At 53.7% G+C, this 14,387-nt stretch overlaps 1 protein-coding gene and 1 long non-coding RNA gene across 8 annotated transcripts in view; one reads left to right on the forward strand and one right to left on the reverse strand.

The window, feature by feature from the left end:
- The first annotated feature begins 3,940 nt into the window (after positions 1 to 3,940).
- On the forward strand, positions 3,941 to 9,511 carry SBSN (suprabasin). 7 transcript variants are annotated; one of them, XM_039467194.2, is made up of 5 exons: positions 3,941 to 4,315; positions 5,237 to 6,004; positions 7,645 to 7,710; positions 7,815 to 7,859; positions 9,346 to 9,511. In XM_039467194.2, exons 1-5 carry the CDS (start codon positions 3,941 to 3,943, stop codon positions 9,367 to 9,369), a joined length of 1,278 nt encoding a protein of 425 aa, XP_039323128.1. In that variant the 3' UTR covers positions 9,370 to 9,511. The 7 variants fall into 7 exon arrangements, with proteins under 7 accessions (XP_039323128.1, XP_039323129.1, XP_039323131.1 ...); XM_039467195.2 differs by having other exon boundaries at positions 3,941 to 4,228; XM_039467197.2 differs by having other exon boundaries at positions 3,941 to 4,228; positions 5,345 to 6,004.
- Positions 6,288 to 14,387, reverse strand: part of LOC141581284 (uncharacterized) — a 33,894-nt gene continuing 25,794 nt past the window's right edge. The window contains exons 2-3 of the long non-coding RNA XR_012513872.1: positions 11,184 to 11,395; positions 6,288 to 6,909 (exon numbers count right to left, since the gene is read on the reverse strand). This is a non-coding gene — a long non-coding RNA (uncharacterized LOC141581284). The remainder of the gene's footprint in view (positions 6,910 to 11,183; positions 11,396 to 14,387) is intronic.

Genomic DNA, 14,387 nt, shown 5'->3' on the forward strand with positions numbered 1-14,387 from the left:
AGTTGGGAGTTTCACCATATTGGCCAGGCTGGTCTTGAACTCCTGACCTCAGGCGATCCACCTGCCTTGGCCTCCCAAAATGCTGGGATTACAGGGGTAAGCCACCTCGCCTGGCCCTGATCCCAACCTTATCGCACCCTCATAACTTCTGGCAGCACTAATTCTTTTCCTTGTAGCTTTTCATGTAGTTTGTTGTGATCTATTGATCGGTTTATTTGTCTGATGTCGCCCCCTTGGGCTGTAAGCCCCTACAGGGCTTGTGTTCTTGTCTGTCTGTTCACGACTGTTCCTCCAGCACTTAGAACAACACAAAGCACGCGTTTTCAATAAACATCTGGGGAAGAACAAGTGGACAAACAGCTCCCTCCCCTGCAGCCCCGGGGTAGGGGTTTGCTTATGAAGAGGGAGACCCAGGCATCTCAGATCAACTTTCCCTTTTCTTTTCATTCCTAAGATTGTAAACTGAAACGCTTTTCACTCCTAAGATCCTAAACTTCCCCTTTTCATTCCTAAGATCATAAACTGAAACCCTTTTCATATGTAATTCAGACTGTAAACAGAGACCCTTTTCATATGTTAAGCTATAAACCTAAGATTCTTCCTGTAACATCTAAAGTATAAGCCTATATAAAGAAGGAACCTTCCTTTGTCTAGGGGAGCTTGGATATTAGGCAAATATGCCACCTGGCTCCCAGTCCCAATAAACTCCTTCCTCCAATATTCGGTGTCTGAGAGATGTTTCCCGAGGCCACTCCTGCAACACTTGCACCTTGGTGACTCACAGGCAGGTACCCTCACCTGCATGACAGGTTGACACGCAGCTGTGACCAAGGTTCGGGGGAGTGGGGGTTTGCTCCAGGAAGGAGTCACCATCCCAGAGAGGGGTGGATGCAAGAAGGGCAGAATGATATAACCTCTTCCTTCCGCCAGCATCCATGGGAAATTCGTTTGCCAAGAACCTGGCACGGGAGTGGGGCAGGATGAGGCTCTCCTGCTTCCATGGCCTGGGAGAAGAACCGAAAGTAAACTAGGTGTATAGGTGAGGAGGTTTTTTTTTTTTTTTTTTTTTTTTTTTGAGACAGAGTTTCGCTCTTGTTGCCCAGGCTGGAGTGCAATGGCGCGATCTCGGCTCACTGCAACCTCTGCCTCCCGGGTTCAGGCAATTCTCCTGCCTCAGCATCCTGAGTAGCTAGGATTACAGGCACGCACCATGCCCAGCTAATTTTTTGTATTTTTTAGTAGAGATGGGGTTTCACCATGTTGACCAGGATGGTCTCAATCTCTTGACCTCGTGATCCACCCGCCTCGGCCTCCCAAAGTGCTAGGATTACAGGCTTGAGCCACCGCGCCCTGCAGGTGAGGAGGTTTTAATTAACCCAGACCAAAACACAGACGATTAATTCAACAAAGGAGCTACATTTTGGTGTACAAGCAAAGAGGGGAAAAAATACAGCATCAACAAAACCAGGATTAAAAAGGGGCTGATTCCAGCTGGGCGTGGTGGCTTATGCCTGTAATCCCAGCACTTTGGGAGGCTGAGGCAAGTGGATGCCTTGAGGTCAGGAGTTCGAGACCAGCCTGGCTAGCATGGATGGTAAAACCCCATTTCTACTAAAAATACAAAAATAGCTAGGCATGGCGGCATGCACCTGTAATCCTAGCTACTCAGGAGGCTGAGGCACAAGAATTGCTTGAACCTGGGAGGCAGAGGTTGCGGTGAGTTGAGATTGTGCCACTGCACTCCAGCCTGGAGTCTCACTTCAGTCGCAACAAAGTGAGACTCCATAAAGAAAAAAAAAGGACAACTCCAGGCCATTCTCAGTCATGGAGACAGTTGTCAAAGTCCTGAAATGAATCATGGCACATGGGAATGGAGAGACACATGGGTGGAGACGGGTAGAGAAGATGGAACATAGTTCAAAGCGGGAGAAACCCCATCTTTTGGTCCCCAGGTGGGTTAGGATTCTGACACTCATCACCCACTCTTCTCTGCCCAGCCACCTCCTAGCAAGGGAAACTCCATCATTTCAGCCCTGGACCAGGGCAGAAGAATCACACCTGAGTTTGCCCAGGAATTTGGCTATTTCCTTGGAGTGTGAAACCAGGAAACAGATTTGATGAGTTCAAGCTTCTAGAGGTGGCACAATTACTCACCCTGTATAGGCAGAGCTCAGAGAAGGCAGAAGCTCCTGGGTATCTGTCCTGGGATTCCTGCCTTTGGGTGGAGTCAAGTGTCCAGGAGCTGGGGAGGAACCCCGGGTCCTCTGAGGGGAGTGGGCCTTGGTGCCCTTGTTTGAGCAAAGCCTGAAAACACGTGCAGATTCTCGCCACACCTGGGCACCCACACACATAGCTCTGCCACCCCCGGTGGCTCACACCCTGCACATTCCTTCCTCCCTGGCCTTCCCAGGAGCAATCCCACCTCCGCCCCTCTCAGTCTCTCCCTTTGGCACCAAAACCCAAATATCTTTCACCCCTGCACCCACAGTAACTACCTCCTGGCTCTCGTTCTTCTGGTCTTAGCCTCCCTCCGAACTGGCTCCTAGATCCATCTGCTGCTCCAAGCCTGCCCACCACCACCTGCCCTTCCTTCCGCCCCTTTTCATCCCCGAGGCCAGACTCTCAGCTGTTCACTCTCCAACCAAGCCAATATGTGGACACTTGGGGCTTCAGGTTGGGGCTTAGGAGGCCCCATGCGGGGAGGGCAGGAAGGATGAGTGCCTGGCCCCAGCCCAGGTTTTGGCTCACAGGCTCCTGCTGCCCCGGGTCTTCAGTCCCTCCCTGTGGCTGCCTCAACCGGCTTTTCAGGAGACACTGCGTCCTGTTCCAGCTCATGGCAATCAGCCCCCTGCCCATGCCCAAGGGCTGGGAGGCAGAAGGTCTGGGTTCTGTGACAGGAATGGGATCCTACCTCCAAAATATGTGACACTCCCCAAGGGACCCTATGCTACTCTGGCGACCCAGGCACCCTTCCCTTCGGCACCCTGTGAGACCCAGGCTTGGGCTTGGAGTCTCTTCCCTCAGCTTCTTCAAACCTATCCATTTGTCCAGTCAATACATACTTACTGAACCCCAGGCAGTGTTCAAGCTGCTAGGAATACAGCAGTGACCAATATGACCAATTTACATTCCTGCTAGGTGAGACAAGCAATAAAAAATAAAGGTAATTTCAGATTTTTTTTTTTTTTTGCTATGAAAACAGAAGGGTGATACTACAGAGTGTAATTAATGCCATGTTATGGTCAGGGGAGGTTTTCTTGAGAAGGTGGCATTTAAGTCAAGTACAGATGAGGAGGAGCCAGCCATGTGAAGGCCTGGGTTCTGCATTCTAGGCAGAGAGAGGAGCACGTGCGAAGGCCCTGCAGCAGAAATGAGCCTGGCGTGTTTGTGGAACGGGGAGAAGGCCTGTGTGGCTGGAATGGAATGAGTGAGGGGCAGGGGCCGGCCCAGAAGAACGAGGTCTGACGACTCCCTCAATCCCCCTAGGATTCTCCCCTCTCCCGACAGTGCCTCCCATCATTCTAGCCCCTCATTGCTGGAGGAGGAGGAGGCTTAGATGCCTGAGAGGAGCGCCGTGTTGAAGAATCACCTGCATCCCAGGGATGGAGAGTGGTGGAAGGTGGATTTGAGAGAGGAGGCCTGGACAGTGGGTGAGGAATGAAAAGAGGAGGTGGTTGGAAGGGCAGACACTCATCTCTGGGGTGGAGGGCAAGGAGCAAAGATGCCAGAGTCCTTCTCTATCCATGACTCACCCTCTTTTCCTCCTCCTCTTCATTGCTCAACTCTAAATCTCCCTGGGAAACACCTCCTTGACTGAGGACCAAGTCAGTGCCTCAAAGGGGTAATTGAGTCATGAGGGGTGGAGAAGAGGGAGAATTAGATAAATACCAGCGTGGCTTCCCCGGCTCCTCTCTGCATCCTCCCCCACCTTCCCAGCAATATGCATCTCGCACGTCTGGTCAGCTCCTGCTCCCTCCTTCTGCTATTGGGGGCCCTGCCTGGATGGGCAGCCAGCGATGACCCCATTGAGAAGGTCATTGAAGGGATCAACCGAGGGCTGAGCAATGCAGAGAGAGAGGTGGGCAAGGCCCTGGAAGGCATTAACAATGGAATCACGCATGCTGGAAGGGAAGTGGAGAAGGTTTTCAATGGACTTAGCAACATGGGGAGCCAGCCCGGCAAGGAGTTGGACAAAGGCGTCCAGGGGCTCAACCACGGCATGGACAAGGTAGCTCATGAGATCAACCATGGTATCGGACAAGCAGGAAAGGAAGCAGAGAAGTTTGCCCATGGGGTCAACAACGCTGCTGGACAGGTTGGGAAGGAGGCAGACAAACTGATACACCACGGGGTCCATCACGGGGCCAACCTGGCAGGAAATGAGGCAGGGCGGTTCAGCCAGGGGGCCCACCACGCTGCGGGGCAGGCTGGAAACGAGGCTGGGAGGCTGGGCCAGGGGGCCCACCACGCTGCGGGGCAGGCCGGAAACGAGGCTGGGAGGCTGGGCCTGGGGGCCCACCACGCTGCGGGGCAGGCCGGAAACGAGGCTGGGAGGCTGGGCCAGGGGGTCCACCACGCTGCGGGGCAGGCCGGAAACGAGGCTGGGAGGCTGGGCCAGGGGGTCCACCACGCTGCGGGGCAGGCCGGAAACGAGGCTGGGAGGCTGGGCCAGGGGGCCCACCACGCTGCGGGGCAGGCCGGAAACGAAGCTGGGAGGCTGGGCCTGGGGGCCCACCACGCTGCGGGGCAGGCCGGAAACGAGGCTGGGAGGCTGGGCCAGGGGGCCCACCACGCTGCGGGGCATGCCGGAAACGAGGCTGGGAGGCTGGGCCAGGGGATCTATCATGGGCTCAATGAGGGCTGGAAGGAGACAGGGAAGTTTGGGCAGGGGATCCAGCATGCTGCCAGTCAGGCTGGGAAGGACGCAGAGAAGTTGGGGCAGGGGATCCAGCATGCTGCCAGTCAGTTTGGGAAGGAGGCAGAGAAGTTCGGCCAGGGGGTTCACCATGCTGCCTCACAGGTGGGGAAGGAGGGTAACAGAATAGTCCAAGGCCTCCATCATGGCGTTAGTCAGGCTGGAAGGGAGGCGGGGCAGTTTGGCCACAACATTCACTATGCAGCAGGGCAGGGTGGGAAAGAGGGGGACATGGCAATCCATGGTGTCCAACCTGGGGTCAACCAGGCCGGGAAGGAGGCGGGGCAGTTTGGCCAGGGAGTTCATCATACCCTTGAACAGGCTGGAAGGGAAGCAGACAAAGCTGTCCAGGGGTTCCAACCTGGGGTCAACCAGGCCGGGAAGGAGACAGGGCAGTTTGGCCAGGGAGTTCATCATACCCTTGAACAGGCTGGAAAGGAAGCAGACAAAGCTGTCCAGGGGTTCCACACTGGGGTCAACCAGGCCGGGAAGGAGGTGGAGCAGTTTGGCCAGGGAGTTCATCATACTCTTGAACAGGCTGGAAAGGAAGCAGACAAAGCTGTCCAGGGGTTCCAACCTGGGGTCAACCAGGCCGGGAAGGAGACAGGGCAGTTTGGCCAGGGAGTTCATCATACTCTTGAACAGGCTGGAAAGGAAGCAGACAAAGCTGTCCAGGGGTTCCAACCTGGGGTCAACCAGGCCGGGAAGGAGACAGGGCAGTTTGGCCAGGGAGTTCATCATACTCTTGAACAGGCTGGAAGGGAAGCAGACAAAGCTGTCCAGGGGTTCCACACTGGGGTCAACCAGGCGGGGAAGGAGGCGGGGCAGTTTGGCCAGGGAGTTCATCATACCCTTGAACAGGCTGGAAGGGAAGCAGACAAAGCTGTCCAGGGGTTCCACACTGGGGTCAACCAGGCCGGGAAGGAAGCAGAGAAACTTGGCCAAGGGGTCAACCATGCTGCTGACCAGGCCGGAAAGGAAGTGGAGAAGCTTGGCCAAGGTGCCCAACATGCTGCTGGCCAGGCCGGGAAGGAGCAGCAGAATGTTCATAATGGGGTCAACCAAGCCAGCAAGGAGCAGCTGCTGAATGTAGGTGAACAGGGATGGGGAAATGGGGGACGGGGGGTTGGGGGGAGGGAAAGGTTAAACCCCTGGGACATTTGGGGGGCGTCCATGTAGCCTTTGTTTGGTGAAAGCTTGGGCAGCTGTTATCACTGTGCTCCTCCCCATTCCCCATCTCCCTTACAAAGGAGCTGGTGGCAGCTAGTCAGAAGGAGTGAGCCACCTTATCTGCAAAGCACGTATCAGACAAGGTGGTGGGCACCCTGTCCCACCTTCAGGGAGCTGCCCTCCTGGTTAAGGGGGCCTCAAGTGGGGACTGGGAAGTGCCTCCTGGGGAACAGGAAACAGTTCCTGAGATCAAGATCCAGTACAGTGCAAAGGGACTGAGTGTTGAGAAAACCCAGTTAGGAGAAGGAGCATGAGGAGTAGCTTGTGGAGATGAGCCCTGGCCTCAGTAATCTTCATAACAACCCTCTGACGTAGTTAAGATGAGGCTGCTGACGCCCTGATGCCCAGATAAGGAAATGGAGGCTCAGAAAGGTTAGGAGACCTGCCAAGGTCCTGGGCTAGTGCCCAGCTTTGCAGAGGGCAGGCCAGGGTTCTCTTTCCCTACCTTGCCTGGCCGTGAGAGGTTTTCCGGAAGGTTCCTCTCACTCATTTATGTAGAGGGAACAGAGGCCGGGTGCAGTGGCTCATACCTGTAATTCCAGCACTTTGGGAGGCCAAGGCAGCCTGGATCACTTGAGGTCAGGAGTTCAAGAGCAGCCTGGTCAACTTGGTGAAACCCCATCTCTACTAAAAATACAAAAATTACCTGGCTGTGGTGGCAGGCGCCTGTAATCCCAGCTACTCAGGAGGCTGAGTCAGGAGACTTGCTTGAACTTGCGAAGTGGAGGTTGCAGTGAGCCAAGATCATACCACCGCACTCTAGCCTGGGCAATAGTGAGACTCCGTTTCAATAAATAAATAAATAAATAAAATAAGTAGACGGAACAGAGACTGGAGGCAGGCAACTAGCACCACTTACAACAGAACAGGCACCAAGGAGGGAGTGTGGGGAGCAGGAGATGGTGGACCCCTGTAAGCCCCCACTCTCCAGCGATCCGCAAGACGTGACTGGCTTGGACCTGGAAGCCCAGAGCCACATCTGCCGCCAGACAGAGCCAGGGATGGGTGGGTGGGGAGGAACAGTGCAGTAGAGGAGTGGGCACAGCAGGCTGCAGGATTTGGGGCTGGCAACAGCAGCTGGGGGTTAGGGTGCTGCTGACATGCATGGCTGAGTGAGTGTCTGGGGCTGGGTTAAAGACAGTGATCAGCGTCGTTAAGGATGCAGCTAGACAGGGCATAGAAAGGTAGATTTCAGGTCAGGGCTGAGGTTAAACTAAGGTCCTGATAGTCACGTGGGTCCCCTACCTTCCCTTTCCACCAGGCCCCTCCTCAGTGACTAAGGGCACTTGGTTAAGGAAATGAAAAGCGGCTTTGGGAAGGAAAAGGCAGCAGGAGGCAGAATGCCCAGTGAGGAGGCAGTGGGTTAAGCTGCACCTCCCACCCTAGCTCCAGTCAACCTGGAGGGGGCCAGGTCACTGGAGAAAAGGAATGGGGAGACCCCCCACACTGCTCCCCGCAGGATTGAGGGGTTGTAACAAGAGTCTGGGCTTTGTCCACAGGGCAACCATCATGGCGGATCTTCCGGCCATCAAGGAGGGGCCGCAACCACGCCGTTAGCCTCTGGGGTAAGTGCGGACCCCAGGGTAGGGGAGAGGAGGCCCCTGGGAGCCCCCCCAGCATGGCTGTGGGTCAGATGCTGGAGACTGACCTTCTTGTCCTTGAATTGCAGGCCTCGGTCAACACGCCTTTCATCAACCTTCCCGCTCTGTGGAGGGTGAGTGCCACACTGTGTCTCCTTCCTGCTCTGCGTCCTGACAGATACTCTAACCCTGACCCCTTCCCTTTGTCTGTTTGGACAACTCCCCCGAGACCAGACTTGCAGCCTCTGCAGAGACCCTCCAACCTGATTCTCAGCCCTGGGCTTCCCTCTCTCCACTCGCTCCCTCCCCTTCACACCCTGCCCTCATCTTTTGGGTGCTTTGCATTTCCACTGAGGCAAACACAAGCTGGCAGAAGAGACCTCCGGGCCCAGGTGCCCCTGGGAGCCAGGGAGGGAGGAGGGTGGTTGGCTGTTCTCATTCCCTCTCTCCCTGTCCTTGTTCCTCGGTTCCCATTTGCTGACTGGTTTCCCTCCTGTCCCCACTCTGCTGCAAATGCCTCTGCTCCATGCTGGGAGGGGGAACCTGTGGCTTTGTCCTCTCCCTGGTGTGACGTCACCCCAGTGTAGAGGCTCCTGTGGAATCCTGGTTCCCACCTGGGGCTCAAAGTAACCTCCTGACTCTCTTTCTTTATTTTAATTTATTGATACTATATCGAGTCTCACTCTGTCTCCTAGGCTGGAGTGCAGTGGCACAATCTCAGCTCACTGCATCCTCTGCCTCCTGGGTTCAAGCAATTCTTCTGCCTCAGCCTCCTGAGTAGCTGGGATTACAGGCGCCTGCCACCATGCCCAGCTAATTTTTTTTTTTTTTTTTGAGACGGAGTTTCGCTCTTGTTACCCAGGCTGGAGTGCAATGGCGCGATCTCGGCTCACCGCAACCTCCGCCTCCTGGGTTCAGGCAATTCTCCTGCCTCAGCCTCCTGAGTAGCTGGGATTATAGGCACGTGCCACCATGCCCAGCTAATTTTTTGTATTTTTAGTAGAGACGGGGTTTCACCATGTTGACCAGGTTGGTCTTGATCTCTCGACCTTGTGATCCACCCGCCTCAGCCTCCCAAAGTGCTGGGATTACAGGCTTGAGCCACCGCGCCCGGCTTAATTTTTATATTTTTAGTAGAGACAGAGCTTCACCATGTTGACCAGGCTGGTCTCAAACTCCTGACCTCAAGTGATCTGCCTGACTTGGCCTCCCAAAGTGCTGGGATTACAGACATGAGCCACTGTGCCTGGCCTCTTTTTTGCCTTTATTCTATTTGCTGCCTGAGACTGGGCACAGGCCAGGGTGAGAGTGTGTCAAGGAGGTGGAAGGCCCACCCTGTGTATCCTGGGCTACAGGGGCAGCAGAGCATCCTCTGAGGCTAAACACATGAGGCTTGTTGGTTCCTGCAGAGGCTCCAGCCCCTCTGCCTGGGAGGGCTGGCTTCCTTGTGCTCTTATGTCTAGATGCTGCCTTCCTGAGCTGTTCCCCAAAACCGAACTCCGGGGCCAGAGCAGCCAGTGCTCCTCGCGCTTCTCCCGTGGGGCAGGGCTGAGGTCTGGCCCACCCCCACTTCACAACTGTGGACCCTGCATTCACCCCTGCTCTCCTTCTCTCTTCTAGGGCATCGCCGACATCATGCCCTAAACTGACACCCCACCTTGCTGGGAGACTAATGCTGCCGTTGTCACATCAGCTGAATGACCTGGAGGGGCTTGGGGTGGGGGACAGGTTTCTGGAGTCCCTGAAGGGGGTCCTACTGGGATTTGTGAATAAACTCGATACACTACGCCGTCTCTTCGTGGTCCCCTGGGCTCCCTAAGGAGGGATGGACAGGGAGGCAGGAGGGGCTTGTCTTTTCTTGTTACTTTGCTGAAGGAGTCGGGTTGTCCGATGCACAGGGTGGGTTGAGCTGGAGATTTTAGACTGATCAGCCACAAGCGGGTAGGTAATGGGGACAAACTATGCTTTGCTGAGGTGCAAAGTTCGTGCTTGCTACTGGCAGGAGGACTTGTGCAGGGAAAACTACCACAGGCCACTGGTGGGACAGCCACGCCAGGAGAGAATGGCCTGGGCCCAGGAGGTAGCATCCTAGTCAGGGGGGTTGGGAGGCCGAAGAATAACAACGGTGACTTGTCTGTATTGTGCAGTTAAGACTTGCCAGGCGGCCTGCGGGAGTGTCACCTGCATGACATCATTGACTCCTCCCACCTGCCCAGTGAGGTAAAAGGCTCTGCTATTGCCCCATTTTATAGAGAAGCATGAGGGGGCTTGCACAGGTTAAGAAACCGGCCAAGTTTACACAGTCAGTAAGTGGAGGGAAACAGTGAAGGGCTACAGAGGATATTCTGGGAAAACAGAGGTCTTTGTCCTTTGGCATCAGCAGGGAGGGGGAACTGGTGAATCAGAAAAGTGAGACAGGGTGGGGGAGGCTCTCGGGAAGGAGGGGGAAGGATGAAAGGCTCAGGGGGAAGACTCGCTGGTGACAGGAGCCACCTGAGTGGAGGGACAGGAGGCCCCATTTTCAGATCCGTGGACCATTCACAGCCGAGGAACAATGATTACAATTACTGAGTACAGAGCACTTGCCAGACTCAAGGTACTGTGTAGAGTTGTTCATATTCTTTTTTTTTTTTTTGAGACAGGGTCTTGCTTTTTCGCCCAGGCTGCAGTGTAGAGCCATAATCATGGCTCTACACTGCAGCCTCAACCTCCTGGGCTCAAGCAGTCCTCTCACCTCAGCCTCCTGAGTAGCTGGAACTACAGGCACGTACCACCACACTTGGCTAATTAATTTTTTTTTTTTTGGCTGGTTATGGTGGCTCATGCCTGTAATCCCAGCACTTCGGGAGGCCGAGGTGGACGGATCACAAGAGCAGGAATTTGAGAGCAGCCTGACCAACATGGGGAAACCCCATCTCTACTAAAAATACACAAAAAGAAAAAAAATTAGTGGGGTGTGGTGGCACATGCCTGTAATCCCAGTTAGGAGGCTGAGGCAGAAGAATTGCTTGAACCCAGGAGGTGGAGGTTGCAGTGAGCCAAGATCGTGCCACTGCACTCCAGCCTGGGCTACAGGGTGAGACTGTCTCAAAAAAAAAAAAAAACTTTTTTTTTTTTTTTTTGAGAGACAGGGCCTCACTATACTGCCCAGGCTGTTCTCAAGCTCCTGGGCTCAAGGGGCTCAAGAGATTCTGCTGCCTCAGCCTCCCAAAGTGGTGGGATTACAGACATGAGCCACTTCGTCTGGCCTGTTCATGTTCTTTAACCATTTAAGTCTCCGATAACCCAAAGACAAAAGCCCTCTTATCGTCACCATTCTATGAATGAGGACGCTGCAGATCAGTGGGAGCAGGGCGCTGGCCGAGAAAGCAGCAGGCCTGGGTCTGGCTCCCTCCGTCACCAGTAGCTGACCTCTCATGGTTGCCCCTGAAGTCTCTGTAACACTCCTGGGCACTCACCTCGGAGCTGGGAGGCTTGCGTTCCAATCAGAAGCAGAGGTCTGAAGGCAGCCTACTTCCACCTCTAGGGCCATGGTTTCCTTCTGTATAAAGGGAGGCAGGGATTCAACAAGTCTTGCTTCCAGCTCCAAAATTCCATTAATTGTGGAACCAAAAATAAGAGACCGTGTTCTTGCCCTGGGGGAATTCACAGCGTTCCTGGGAGGCAAGGTCTGTAAACAGAATATGAATGCAAACGCATGAAGCCCTGTGTCAGTAAGAGCTCAGTGGGGGGGCCCTGCATTTGTACAAAAAATGTGATGCGAGGGACTCCGTGTTTGGGTCCCCTTCCACAAACACTCCCTTCCTGGAAGCCGTCTTTCTCTCTCCTGGATTTCCCCTCTGGAGTCCCCTTCCACACTCTCTCGTGGAAGCCTGCCTTCCCCTCCTAAACTCCATCTCTGTCTATTCCCACTCAGTGTGGAAGCTGCTTTCCTCTCCCGGATTCCATCTTTCTGAATTCTCTCACTCAGTGTGGGAGTTAGCTGTTCCTTTCTCTCTCCTTCTGTTTCTTTCTCTCTAAATAAATCACTTTCTACAACACTTCTTGAGTTTGGCATTTATTGCGCACTGTGCCATGGTCTCCCCTACCCATACTTAGGAAGCAACTGACCAAGAACCTGGAGAAATATCCTCTCAGGGGAACAGAGGGGGCGCCCTTGAACCCCAATATTACATTTTCATGAGCCAGCCAGAAAAGGGGTACAGCCAGGAGAGGGGTACACCAGGAAAGGGATACAGCCAGAGAAAAAAACTTCGAAACTGTGAGTAAAACTGTCCCCATTCTGTCCTGTCTCTTTAAGAACACCTGAAGTGGCTGCAGCCAGGCAGGGCTGCGGGAACCCAAGTGGCGGCACCTCAGAGGCACGACCCAGCCGGTCTTAAGCAGCGTGGCCCTCTTAAGAGGGGTGGGCCAGCCAGAATTAAAAGTGCGGTCTTTTTTACCTCCAAGCTCTCTCTCTGCTTTCCCACTCCTTCTCTATCCTTCAGATATTATCTCTGGGACCAAAACCTGCAGGAGCCTTTGGGGTGGAAAAGGTGAACATCCCCGCTTTCGGTTCCTTCCCCGCCAGCCCCGGGGGCGAAACTGAGCAGGGGCAGACTCCGGCCAGAGAAAAACTACGGGGAGGGGCGAGGTACAGCCCCAGCCTGCAGGGGGCCGGGAGCGCGGCAGCCTGGCGCATGGCTCTGGCAGGGCTCTCCGGTGTTCTCCAGTCCCAGGCAGCAGGGTTCATCCTGGGAAGGACCATTTTTGGTCATTCTGTCTACCCCAACAGCAGTTAAGGTAGTGGAAATTAACTCATGGATTCATCACACTCGACTGAAGCCCTGGCTGCCTGCTGAGGAAAGTCAGAGACTCCCCACTCCACAGCCTGAAGTTCCAGGAGACAACCCTTCATCCACCTGTGAGCCATTAGAAGATCTACATATGCTTTTCCAACAAGATCCTCAGGAAAGCAAACACTCAACCATAAGGTCACAAAATCCTGCCATGGCAACCCCAGGTGTCCTTGGCTCTTGGGCTCTATCGTGGACCTCTAGATCAACTTGCATCCCTAAAGCCTCCCCTCTGGAGGAAATCTCAACTGCAGGGCCCCTTCTACGCCCCATTTCAGCAGGAAGTAGTTAGGGAGGATCCATGCCCGTGTTCCAACAGAAGTTGGGCTTTCCTGTTCAAAGGTGAGGAATGAGGGAAGGTGTTTTTCCAGGGTCCACAGGGGGGCGTAGTTTTAAAGGCAAGCACTTCCCAGCACCATGCCCTCCTCCCATCTCTCTCCGTCCAGGAGATTTAACGGTTTATGTTTAAATTTCATGGGCAAGGGAAGAAACTAAGAGTCAACCACTCCAGCGGAAGTTCTAAGGAACTCCTTTCTTTGGCCAGGGGTCTTAGAGAAGGTGAGGGTTCCTCCCAGGTTAAAAGTCCCCTTCTTCCACACCCCTTCGGACTCCGTGTTTGGGTCCCCTTCCACGAACACTCCCTTCCTGGAAGCCGTCTTTCTCTCTCCTGGATTTCCCCTCTGGAGTCCCCTTCCACACTCTCTCGTGGAAGCCTGCCTTCCCCTCCTAAACTCCATCTCTCTCTCTTCCCAGCTGCTTTCCTCTCCCAGATTCCATCTTTCTGGATTCTCTCACTCAGTGTGGGAGTTAGCTGTTCCCTTCTCTCTCCTTCTCCTGTTTTTCTCTCTCTTTAAATAAAATCACTGTCTACAAAAAAAAAAAAAAAAAAAAAAAAAAAAAAAAAAAAAAAAAGTGATGCGCCTCACTTTCTAGTTGCTGCGTTTTTTTCTTATTTTGTGGAATACCACCATTTCCTTACATATGCTCCTTCTCTCTCCCTGCAATATTGTATTTTGAAAACATTCCAAACGTCGTGAAAAGATGAAAGAATTTTATAGTGAACACCAGCATTCTCACTACTTATATTTTACCATACTTGCTTGATCACACATCTGTCCATTTAGTCCCATATCACACATTTTTGATGCATTTCAAAGTAAACTGTAAACATGTATTTGCTGCATTTTGTCTTATTTATTTATTTATTTTTGAGACAGAGTCTCACTCTGTCGCCAAGGCTGGAGTGCAGTGGTGTGATCTCTGCTCACTGCAACCTCCACCTCCTGGGTTCATGTGATTCTCCTGACTCAGCCTCCTGAGTAGCTAGGATTCCAGGCATGCACCACCATGCCTGGCTGGTCTCGAACTCCTGACCTCGTGATCCGCCCGCCTCAGCCTCCTAAATTGCTAGGATTATAGGCATGAGCCACCGCACCCGGCCTGTCTTACTTATTTTTTGAGACAGAGTCTTGCTCTGTTGTTCAGGCTGAGTGCAATGTCAGAGTCATGGGTAACTGCAGCCTCAACCTCCTGGGCTCAAGCAGTGCTCCCACCTCCGCCTCCCAAAGTGCTGGGATTACAGGTGTGAGCCACAGCACCCAGCTGCTTGCTGCATTGACATAAATAGAAACTTCCATTCATGTTCAGATACTGATTGAGGGTCTGCTCTGTGCTGGACATAATTTCACAGGTACTGGAGGAGTCCCTACTTAAGGGGATCCTAGAGTGGTGGCTTTTGAAAAAGCAACATTCGAGGGACTCTGCCGACAGGTGCCAGGCTGAAATGCAGTGGCGTGCTCTCGCCTCACTGCAACCTCTGCCTCCCAG

The sequence above is a fragment of the Saimiri boliviensis genome, chromosome 14 (genome assembly GCF_048565385.1).
Source record: "Saimiri boliviensis isolate mSaiBol1 chromosome 14, mSaiBol1.pri, whole genome shotgun sequence".
NCBI lineage: Eukaryota > Metazoa > Chordata > Mammalia > Primates > Cebidae > Saimiri > Saimiri boliviensis.